This window comes from Penicillium maclennaniae, assembly GCF_028827695.1.
Source record: "Penicillium maclennaniae strain IBT 15551 chromosome Unknown utg000005l:1.0-2652337.0:1.0-2654196.0, whole genome shotgun sequence".
NCBI lineage: Eukaryota > Fungi > Ascomycota > Eurotiomycetes > Eurotiales > Aspergillaceae > Penicillium > Penicillium maclennaniae.
The window spans coordinates 979,424-992,088 of NW_026623217.1; the positions used below are offsets into that span (position 1 = coordinate 979,424).

A 12,665-nucleotide genomic window follows, 5' to 3' on the forward strand; every position below is an offset into this window, starting at 1 on the left:
TCCTTAATTAATTAAATCTTAGATCTATTAAGTTTATTTATTTAATTTCTTAGCTAATAAGGAATAGATATTAATATTTATTAGATAGATATCTTTAATATTAATTTTATGTATAACTAAATATATTAAAGGGAGGGATTTAGATAATTCTATATAGAATATCATTTTACATCTTAATAAGATTCTCTCTATATATAGGTTAGAATACCTTAATATCTCTAATATTTCCTTTTTCTCTTACTTAGGAAAGTCCTAAATAATAATAAATATTTCTTATAATTATTATTTCTATATTATATATAAGTATTATTTAGCGGAAATTAGGTTTAATTAAGTACTAATAGTTTCTCTTAGACTAAAGAAATTTATAGGTTAGGTAATATATATTTATTTATAAAACTATATAATTATAGTTCTATTAACTTAGTTAATAATAGGGTTAATATTTTATAATAATTCTCTTCTAAGAATAAATTAAAGTCTAGGAAGTCTAAAATCTATATGTTCAGGACTTCTCGCTAAGATCTAATTATAATTAAAATCCCTAGTTTCGCCTATATATAGAGCTCTTCCCTATTTAGAAGCTTGATTATAATAAGGTTTATAAAGATTAGTAGCGATAGACTTTCTTTTAAGCGATTTATAATATTTAGGGATATAAATATGTATAATATATTAGTATTAAATAGAGTAATTCTAGTTAGAGATATGGAGGTCTTTTTAAGTGTAATTAAATAATATAAAAAGAAATCGCCTATGATATTTAGGGATATATTTAGGTATTTTTTATTAGGATCTCTTTTAATTAAATTTAGATAGTTAAATTTAAAGACATTAAATATATATAAAGCCTTATAGATATATTTAATTCTTAATAAACTTAGGAAAAGGGAATAAGTTAAAGTAAACCCTATATCTATAACTTTAGATCTTAAGATAGGGACTATCTTATATTTTTATATCCTAATTTACATATCATATACTCTTATTATATATATAGACTTAGATAGTTATATTAAAGTTAATTTAATTAGTTATTAATTCGTAAAAGAATATAATCTAAAATATACCTTAGTTATCGCTCTAACTATTTAGGTAATCTTAAACTAAAAGATTATCTCCTATAAGATAGAAAGTCCTTATTATTATTATTAATTTAAGAGGGACATCTTATAACTTTATAAGATAATATATAGCTATAAATAAGGACTTATATCTAGAATATAGCTACATTCTTTTATTAATAACTATAATTCAAGATCTTTAATATTATTTAATATTAGACTAATAATAGTAATTTAAGATAAGAGAATTCTCCTTATTTAGCCTATAATAATTCGCTAAAACCTACTAAAATTAAGCCTATATATATATATTATAATCTAGATATTAAATAATATATAGCTTCTAAAAAATAATAAAAAAATAAAGACTATATCTAACCTAATATTATTAAATAAACTAAAGATATTTGATAATATATTTATAGTTAATTAGTCTAAGATCCTATTTATATAAAAGTTAACTAACTATATTATTAAATTAAAGAAAAAGATATTATCCTTTTATAAACTAATTTATTTACTGTTATAAATTAAGCTTATAGAATTAAAGAGATATCTTAATAAGAATCTTATAAATAAATATATCTAACCTTTCAAGAGCCTTATAGGGACGCTAATCCTTTTTATATCTAAAAAGGATAGTAGCTTATACCTTTGTATAAATTACTAAGAATTAAATAAAGTCTTAGTTAAGAATTATTACCCTTTATCCCTTATTTCGGAGATCCTTAATTATAATATTATAACCTAATAATAAAGATTAATATCTTATAATATTATTATTAAGGAAATTTGTTAATATAAAATTAAATTTAGTATATTAGACTAAGAATTATTTATTATTATATATTAATTTAAATGATAGCGATATTATTTAGAAGGAAATAAATACTTTATTAAGATTCTCTTTAATTATTCGAACCTTTAAGACTTTATAAAATAACTAAAGATTAATGAATAATAGATATAATAATATTTATTTCTTATATCTTTTAAATCTATAATGGAATATTAAATAAATAAGATAAATCTTATTAATAGCCTCTTATAATAGCTAAATAAAAATATAGCTCTAAGAATAGAGTTTTTAAATCTAATTTAAGAGTGAATTATAAGGATATTTTAAAGATTAAACAAAAAGATCTCTTAGCTAATAGATCTTAGTTAAAGTATAATCAATAAAAAAAATCTAAACTCTATATATAAATTTTTATTAATACCTAAATAAATTAAGGCTAAGATAATATAGAAATAGCTAACTAAGCTATTTAAAAAAATTCAAGTTATGTTTAATAATTATCTTAAAGTATAATATAAAGTATTAGTATTAGTAAGAGCGCTTATATAGAGTATATAAATATTAATTTATAGATCTAGGTTAAGAGAATCTAGGATAATAATCTAAAGACTTAAAGCTAAAAGATAGCTATTTTATAAAAGAAATAATATATAAAAGAATAGTCTATTAATCTTAATAGCTTATTATATTATAAAATATTTTTTTATATCCTTATAAGAGATAACTTAAGATAAAGATTACTAAAAATCTATTATAATAATCTCTTAATAAGATAATAAAACTCTTATAATAAAAGTATTACTAAATAAATATATACCTAGATATTATAAAATATATAAGGATATACTCTATCTATTAAGGAACTATAATACCTTAGTATAGGCTATATAGTAGCCTTAAATCCTTATTATAACCTTTATAATTATTTATTCAAATCTCTATAAACTTTATTATAAGTCTACCCTTAGTAATTTATAATAATAAGCCTTATAATATAATCTTAGTTATTATCTATTATTTTATAAAATAATACTAATTTATCTTTATCTTAATAGCGATTAACGCTAATCTCTTTATTATTATAATATATTATAAATTAAACTCTAATTTAGCCTACTAAAAGATATTATATCTAATAAAGGCCTTATCTTTATTAGTAAATTTTAGTTAAAACTTTACTTTTACTTAAAGATAAAATTCTGATTTTTCATAACTTTTTACCTATAAATAGATAGCCAAATAAAAAGAATAGATTAAACCCTTAAATATTATTTATAATTCTTTGTAGATATTAAATAATGAATATAGGCGAATCTACTATAAATTATAGAATTTATATATAATTTTTCTCTTTTTTAAGCTTTTATAGAATATTCTCTAAATTTCTAATTACGCTCTAAAAATAAAGTATTTAGAGAGAAAATACTATAATAAATTAAATATAAAAATTATATAATTTCTTTGGAAAAAATAAAGAAAATATAGTAAAGAGCTACTAAAACTATAATAAAGTACTATAATAAATATAGCTCTTTTGACTTAAAATTAACGCCAAAAAAATCTATAAAAAAACTTTTATTATACTTTATTAGACTATTTCGCGTACTTATAGTAATTAGAATATAAGCTTGTTATTCAAGTTTACCTAACTAATACTCTTAGTTATATGATATTTTCTCTATAACTTTTCTTAAGCCTTAATATTAGCGTAAATTAGATATAAAGTTATTTCTAATATTAAAGCTTATAAATAATAATTAACAGGAGATTAAGGAGATTAAGAATAAGAAAATCTTCTATAATAAAATATATTTCTTAGTTAAATAAAAGGGATAGCTTATAAAATATAATAAATAAATATTAAAAGAGAATATAAAAAAATACTTAAGAAATACTATAGGACTATAAAAAAAAAGAGAAAAGATAAAAGAGTTTATTAAAGATCTAAAAAAGATCTTAGCCTAAAATTAGCTACTATAAAAATATTAAAAATAAATATAAATATTTAAGATTTTAAGTATAAAATCTTTATAGAGATATATTAATATATTAAGGAAATAAGACTGAAAGATTAAAATATAGTAAGAAGATAGGCTATAATATTATTAATAATTATTGTATTAATAATATCTTTATTCATAAACTAAAGGTAAAGCGTGGCTAAAATATTATTATAGAAAGTCCGCTTTATAATTTATTATAAAGTAAATATAATATCTATAAGGGATTAGCGTAGTACTAATAAAGTCTCTTATAAAGAATAATAAATATTATTAATATTAAGGCTAAGATTCTTAATAGAAATAAAGAGATAACTAACCTAATATATTTAATAAATAATAAAGTTAACTTATAGAATTATTAGCGTAACTTATACAAAATAGGCTTCTAACTTATAGGCTTAATAATATATATAGTACTTAAGGTATGGATATTATAATAATAAGATATTAAATATAAGAAATTAATAATAAGGATATAAACTATCTCCTTAATATAGGCATAAATAATATCTAACTAAATATAATTATTAATAATAAATATTTTAGATTTATTTTCCTTTATAATAATTTTAGTAATAAAATTCTAGATATTAATAATATATTTAACTAATTTAACTATATTAATTAAGTTATCTTATATATTAAGGGGAACCTAAATATATTAATAATAAAATAAGAGTAAATAAAAAAAATAAATAAATTAAAAGATAAAGATAATTAATATAAAAATAAGCCTAATATAAGATAGAACTTAATATATTATATATAGACCTGGCCCTCACCCGCGGGTGACCCTCCGGACCCTCCACCCGCACCTCATCTTGGCGGGTGGAGGGTCCGACTTCTAGACCCTGAGGGTCGGGTATCTCTATGTTTGACCCTCCGAGGGTGACCCTCAGGGTCACCCTCAGGGCCCACACGTGACTAAATTTAGTAAAAAAGTCACTTTTTAGGTGTCAATTCGCTTAGTCAGCGCATCTAAAAGAGTAAAGCGTGTCCTAAATAGGTAAAGCGTGGCTTATGCGGGTAAGTCGGACCCTCCGCGGGTGACCCTCAAGGGACCCTCGGAGGTGCGGGTGGAGGTTCCTGATCTTGGACCCGCGGGGCGGGTGAGTGCCAGGTCTAATTATATATATAAATAACTAAAAAGGTACTTAGCCTATCTTAGTCTTAGAGAGAATAATAAGCGTAAAGAATATATTAAATAAGCTGTAGGATTAAAGATATATTTTATAAAAGGTAATAGCTAAGAGATATAAAAAAGATATATTAATTCGCGACTAAAATAATAATAAAAATAGAGATAAAAAAAGAAGTAAAGAGAAAGCTAAACTAATAATAAATTATAGCTAAAGAATAAATAAAAATAAGTTAAAATAAAGCTAAATATAAAAACTAAAAAAAAGTAAAAAAATATTAAAAGAAAAAAAAGAAAAAAGAAGTAAGAATATAAGTAATTAAAAAGATTAATAAATAAGAATATTAATAATATATATAAGAAAATAATAATAATAATAATAATAATACGCTAAAAAAATACTAATATATAACTAAAAAGAATATATACTAGCACTTATTACTATTAGCTAAATTAAAATAAATATACTATTATTATATTATAGCTAGGACTACTATAAAATTAGGGAGAGCCTAATACTATTCATAATTTTTATATAACTTACCTTAAGTAGTATAATACTTAGGGCTTATACCTATTATATAATTCTGAACCCTAAAAGATTATATTATCTAGATAATAATATTTAAACAAAAAAAAAAAAAACCAATAAGACAAAAAATAAATTTTTTAGTAATTACCTCTGGGGCCTATCGCCTCTAAAAGGGGAGATAGTTATAAAGGAATACTAAAGACTAACGGTAAAGATTTACCCTATAGTATAATAAGCGAGTCTCGGACCTAATTCGTACTTAAAATAAGAGGGTTTCTAGATAACTTAGACTTAGTAAGAATTAGTCTTACTTCTTTTAATACTAGACTTAAGCCCAGATATCCTTCCTTACCTAACCGACAGGCCTTCTACCCTGAACACGTAGATTCTTTACATTCGTTCTTAGTAGATAAAATTAAGTCTTTTTTACTCTCTAAAGTTATTTCTCCCTTCTTCTATCTTTCTTCCTTTAATCCTAAGAATTATAGTTCTGCCTTCATTTAAGCTATATCTACTTATAGCCCATCCTAAGACCTTTAACCTTCTATCTTTATCTATCACTGACTGACCTAGCCGGACGAAGGTTGATCCCACGGACTTAAGGGGTCACGATCTACTTTGTGGTGGCTTTACCCTTTTAGCCCGATAGTATGGTACCATTTTAGGTTAGCTTTAAATTAATATTTAAGGTTAAGAATCTATTCTTAGCGTTTCTATAGGTTAAAGTCCTTTAAAAAGAAAGGGATATCTTTAATCTTAATACCCTTCTTATTATTCTTTATAGTTAATTTATCCTTATTATAGGGCTAAATCCCTACTAAAACTAATATAATTCGGTCTCCTTTAAGTTCCTAAATATATTTAAGGAGGCGGATTTTCTTATTAAGATACTTAATTTAGTTATTAATAATTTAGCTATTACTTCGGAGTTCTTCGTAAGTTATTTAATATCCTTATAAATTTCCTAAGAGTATTTTATATTATAGCGGATTAAGAGAAATCGATTTAAATTAATTAAGTCTTAGAATTAAATTAATAATATCTCTAACGTAATCCACAAGCGACTCGCCACCACAAGCCACCCGCCACCCACCCATTTATTCTTCTATTCATGAAGCTTTTAAATTACCACAACGCCTTTATATTCAATTTAAACCTTCTCCGTACAGAAATTAGCCCTATGGCCAGGCCTTCTGCATACGCTGCATGCATATTGACGTCTATTGGTTTGATCACCGCCTATTATAGCCCTCGAGGTGGGTGTTGCGGAGACCACCCCACCACCTTCTATGCCACTTGGTAGACCAATGCCTTGATCATAGGCTTCATGAACGAATAAGCCCTTATCGCGCTGGATTTGCCTTTCAGGCAAAGCCTTCTTTTTCTTCTTTTTGTAGTTTTCCGCGCGTAGATTAACAACTTCTTGCTCCAATAGAAGGATGCGCTTCATGACTTATTCGCATGCCTTATAAGCCTGATCAAATACCTCTTTGGTAGGCGTAGGTGGGCTGTCAGACCGATATTTGATTAGTCGTCTTGCTAATGCCCTATGCTTTGAAAGCTGCTAGATTGTGCTTGGTGTTTCAGGGCAATAAATGCTTGATTTGCTTAATTGGCTTGATAGTCGGTCTGGTGTAGGCGGACGAAGCTAAATATTAAGCTTATTAAGGACTTCTGCTGCATTCAATACTATTATACCGGTCGCTTTGAATGTATTTTGAATAATTCTAGCCTTGAATGCATCCTCGCGTGTATATGGGTAGGCTGCAAGGAAATTAAGCTTATCGATATGGTTTATACCTATACGCGTTTGCTGGTCTATAAGCCGACTATATAATCGCTTTAGAACTGCGAAACAGCCTACATCTAGCGGCTGCAATAGATATGAGCTATGCGGTGGCATACAAATAGGTATAATATCGTTTTCGGTGAATAGACGATCAAATTCAGGCGTAAGGTGGCTTCTATAACCATTAAGAATTAATAGCCTATACCGACTACGTATACGGCTTGCGGTCAAAGGAATAAATAGCTTTTAAAGCTATCGAAGCCTAATATCATCCGACGTCCACCTATTTAGGCTAACCTCGAAGCGCTAGTCCCTCGGGGTATCGTGGAACCATGATTCGATATAGCGCTTGCCTTTAAATATAATTAATGGCGGCAAAGCCCAGCCTAAAGCATTAACAGTCTCTACTACAGTCACCTATTCCCGATTGCCTAGCTGTAGAACAGATCGTCGTCCATAGTATCCAGCTCTAGTAACCACCTTTGCGGTAGAAACTAAGCCTATTGCGAAGCCGGTTTTATCGAAGTTATAGATATCATCAGGCGGGATACCATAGCGCGCAATAGTCTCCCTAACTAGCCGAAACCAGTCATTTAATACCCGCGGATCCTCCTGTTCTGCACGTTAATAATTATATCGACGCGAGAAACGTGTTTGGATAGCCGGCGTACGCTTAATATAGTTTCCAACCTAATTCACACTAACTGTGGAGGAACCGGTAGCCAAAAGAAGAATATTGGCCCTATTGCGCACTATCGTATGCCTAGGGGATACACCGCGGTCATCCATAGATAGAATCCACTTGGTAAGCGTATCCTCATCTAACTGGGTCATTTTATGGCCATTAGCGCGGGTGGTGGCCTTCGAAGGAAGACCATTGATGCGGTCGCGTAGCGTAGACCGCGGTATGCTATAGACGCGCGCAGCAGCCGTAATAGTCGGAATATCCTTATTTTTGAAAGCCTGGATTGCAAGCTCGATCCTACCCTCTTGGTGGATAGCATCCTGGCTTGTTTCCGACCGAATTGGTGGCATAATAAATGCTATAACGGGGGGGGGGGGATACGCGGAGACGCGAAATTGGATGGGGTGGCGGGTGGCTTGTGGTGGCGAGTCGCTTGTGGATTACGTTATACTAAAAATTAGTAATAGCCTTATACAATATAAGTATATTATTATCTTTAATAATAATATAAAAGCGAGGGATATAATTATTAATAGATATAGTTTCTTAGGTAACTAATTAAAAAAAATTAGAACTATAAAGAATCTATATATTTAGGGTAAAAAGCCTATTAGTTAGATAAGGAAGAATATCTAGACTAAAGTCTAATATTAAAAGAAGTAAGACTAATTCTTACTAAGTCTAAGTTATCTAGATACCCTCTTACTTTAAGTATAAATTAGGTCCGAGACTTACTTATTACACTGCGGGGTAAACCTTCACTGCTAGTCCTTGGTATTCCTTTATAAGTCTCTCGGGTAGGTAGGTGAACGAGGTAGAAGCCTTCACGTGCGTGTGCACGATACGGTATTATTGTGGAATAAAGACTGAACGCTGGTCTCTCCTAGACTAGCGCGGGTGGATTAAATACATGGACTGCCTTCGGATTATATCTAAGTACGTCGGGGCGCACTGATTTAGGAACCACTGTGATTGTCACAGGCCAGTACGGGAGAATTCGTGTGCCATTCAGAAAAGTTCTAAACTGAGGAAAGAAAGAGAAGAGAGAGAGAAAGAGAAAGAGAAAGAGAAAGAGAAAGAGAAAGAGAACAACTACGAAACAATACCCCCCCCCTTGTGTCCCCTTCGGGACTAGCTCACCACACGTGACCTTTCCTCGAACCATGCGTCACATCTGTCACAGTGATCTAGATTACCAATATTTGCAAGCATGAGGACATCATGATGACAATAAACAGAAGTTTCATTCCCAAGACCCCCTAATGCTTGCCGTTTTCCTTGCATTATCGAATTTCAGGATCATAAGTATCTAGAGGTACAAGAGAAGCTGGGCGAATGCAGAGGTGAAAACGTAGTACATATGCTATTCAAAAATAATTAACTAAAAGTTCCTGGGCGGCTGGCCTAATGGTAAGGCGCTTGATTTCGGAGCGGGATTGACCCAATTCAGAAGCTCAAGAAATTGCAGGTTCGATCCCTGCGTCGCTCATTTGATTTTGCTCTCTGGTGTTTCCTTTTTTTTATTTCCCCCAACACCCTCCGTCTCTTAAAGTTTCCTGGCATATAAAGTCTCAATAAATAACCTTCTTCTTGTTTCTCTTTGGAATTCAATTGTTTCACCAAGTTGCTCGCTCATGTGCGAATGGAGTACTCAAAAGAACAAGAAAGAGGATATTATCAGTAGCCAATGCTGAGGCGGTCCGAAAAAGCGGGGCCCTCACACTTTTGACATTTGTCGAGGCTCTCACGGCTCAGCATTCATCCCCGCTGCAGACCTCTCGCAACCACATCATACCGACAATATGGCAACAAATGGTACTGACGAGTTTGATATCGCGAAGGTTAGTGGAAGATTTATTGCCCTCACTCCTATTTCCCTCTCCTTGGCCATTCCCTCTCCTACACCAGGGTCGTCTCACCTGGGGCACGGGGGTGCTCCTTTTGCGAGACCGCAATCCCAATGGCGTAAAAAATATCACACAAAAGCTGATTACAAATAACAGACATTGGCGGATATTGCAAAGTATATCACATTACACGTAAGGTCTTGTTCGCAATCTGACATCATAACAGGGGGGGAGACCACGGCGTCAGCCCTAGAGAACCATCTAAGTGCCCTAGAGGGCAAAGTTGACGACCTTCTCGCTCTCTTCGAGGTTCAGTCCTCTACTCAAGGGGATATTGGAGCTCCAAACTCCGGATTGAGCAATGAGCAAGAGTTGAACCTCAAATCGGAGGAGCGGAAACCTTGAATAGCCCGTCCATATCAAATTGGTCATCGGGACCCTTCTCAACCACTCCAACCTCCGTAATGATTCCATCGATCAGAGCCGACGGAGTGATATCGAATGCCGGGTTCCACACATCGATTCCCGGTGCAGCGATGCGAACCGTGTCAAATACTGCACCTCCCACTGTATCGGCGCCTTCTCGAGGGCCTTTGATGCTGGTGACCTCAGATGCTGCGCGCTGCTCGATGACAATATCGTCTCCTGACTTTGTCGCCAAATCAATAGTCGTGAGAGGAGCCGCGACAATAAATTTGATTCCGTGGTGCTTCGCGAGCACTGCTAGTCCATATGTGCCAATTTTGTTGGCGGTGTCTCCGTTGGCTGCCACCCTATCTGCACCGACCACAATGGCACTCACGCCCACACTTGGATCTGCAAGCAATGCTGCCGCCATTGAGTCCGTGATGAGCGTAGCGGGAATTTTATCATGAACCAGTTCAAAGGCAGTCAGACGAGAGCCTTGATTGTAGGGCCGTGTTTCGGTGCAATAGGCACGTCGTAGAAAAGATTTTGACGCCAGTGATCGGACCACCCCTAAAGCCGTACCGTAACCAGAAGTCGCAAGAGAGCTACTTTCCGTTAGCCTGGTCTCCTACATGAAAACCTGAACCCGTTGAACTTACCCAGTGTTGCAGTGTGTCAAGACGGCGACACTCGAGGCGCCGGATCTTGTTGCGTTGGCCATAATCCACTCCGCACCATTGTGTCCAATTCTCTGATTATCATCCAAATCTTTCACCATCATCTCCTCGGCGGCCCGGATAAAAGCCGTTACGACATCGCGGCCATTGGCACCCGGTTGCTTCGCCCGAGTCTCGACGAGAGATCCCAACTTACGAGCCGCATCACTTAAGTTCACAGCAGTGGGTCTGCTTGTCAAGAGATACTTCAGCCGCTTCGCGATGTAGGCTTCCGCCTCTTCAGCTGCCTCGGGGGTCTTGTCATTGACTTCAAGTGATTGCAGCTCCGAAGCAAGCGCAAGCATTGCTACAATGGCAATGGCTGGTGCTCCTCGAACCTTCATGTCCTTGATAGCGTGCCAGCCATCTTCTGCAGAGCGAATGGAGATGTACTCCTCAAGAAAAGGCAGTTGCAACTGGTCCAGGATCTCCAAGTGACCCTGGCTGTACTTGATAGCCTGCAACATCACGAATGGTGGGCGGTTGAAGGTGAAATAGATAGTTTTCCACGGAGGGAGGGTCGTTTTTTCTGGACGAGCAGCCCCGCCATTATCAGGCTTACCTAATTCGCCACGACCAGCGGGGTGTTTCTATTGTCTGCTATGGCTTACCAAATATTATCTATAGAGTGCTTCGGCATCTCGAAAGTTCATGATAATCGGCTTTTGGTCATCGACTATTGGGCGCGCTCTAGTACCCCAGGTTTGACGCGAGACGGAAGAGCTATTTTGTAATACAGGTGGAGATTGCATTTGGGATGCCCAAGATCTAATGACTCTACTCCCCACACCACAAAATCGACAAAAATCGACAAGATGGTTATTTCACGGTCTTTGATAGATTGAGAATCAAAGTGGCGGGGACGTTTCATCGGTGCCTCCATGGAACGGTAGGAAGAATGGTAAATCCAAGTGCTTCCTCTAGTTTGTTGCCCTATATCACACTTCTTAATTCGACGCCTAAGCTTGGAAACCAATAAACCATAAATAACGCTTGATCAAAAGGTAAGAACAGGATAGTCCGGGTCATCGTTCATGGACCCTTCTCGCATGCGGGTCGAACATGTGGAGATGTACTCGTATCAGCTTGCCGAGATGTAAAGCACTTAATCTGTTGTAAGCATGTGGCACATGGATGGAAAATCTAGCGACATACCATTATTCCCTCGCACGAAGGCATCACCATAGCTGCGTCGGAGTTTTCCATTCACAAACTCTTCAGTCTTCTCAAGGGCGATGTTCATATAGCCATCGACTGACTGCAGCTCACCTGCATTGGTATTAGCAGGCCGGTCAGGAAATGGCTAGGAACTGGCGAACCTTTGTAGACAACGCCGGAATTCAGCTTTACAATCACCGGAGCACCAATGATCTCGCCGAGGAAGGCAGACGGGTCTTTCCCTTCTGAGGATGAACCGTTCTCCATATTGCTTTTCGCCTCTAGGTGCAAGCCAGTGGGAAAAATTATACTTTCGACAGTGACTGCGAAGTGAGTGATAACAGAGCCCGAATATCAGGGTTGAACAAGACGGTTGAGAAATGCTTCGTCTGCGCTCTGAGCTCGATGAGAGCCCGTAGGCGGTGAAAGCGTATTAAGTGGGGGTGCCTATACGCGACAGCTCCCTTTTGTCTTTTCTTGTCTTTCTCTCTCTTATGAAAGTTTGCCAACATTTCACTCTAAAATT

At 33.7% G+C, this 12,665-nt stretch overlaps 2 protein-coding genes across 2 annotated transcripts; one reads left to right on the top strand and one right to left on the bottom strand.

The window, feature by feature from the left end:
* Positions 1 to 9,812: 9,812 nt before the first annotated feature.
* N7477_005591 (uncharacterized protein) lies at positions 9,813 to 10,262 on the top strand (the record flags this gene model as incomplete). The annotated part of the gene is made up of 2 exons (XM_056967254.1): positions 9,813 to 9,975; positions 10,084 to 10,262. The coding sequence occupies 2 exons, from the start codon at positions 9,813 to 9,815 to the stop codon at positions 10,260 to 10,262; spliced, it is 342 nt and encodes a 113-aa protein (XP_056822008.1).
* Positions 10,237 to 11,448, bottom strand: N7477_005592 (S-methyl-5-thioribose-1-phosphate isomerase; the record flags this gene model as incomplete). The annotated part of the gene is made up of 2 exons (XM_056967255.1): positions 10,237 to 10,870; positions 10,925 to 11,448. The coding sequence occupies 2 exons, from the start codon at positions 11,446 to 11,448 to the stop codon at positions 10,237 to 10,239; spliced, it is 1,158 nt and encodes a 385-aa protein (XP_056822009.1).
* Positions 11,449 to 12,665: the final 1,217 nt, after the last annotated feature.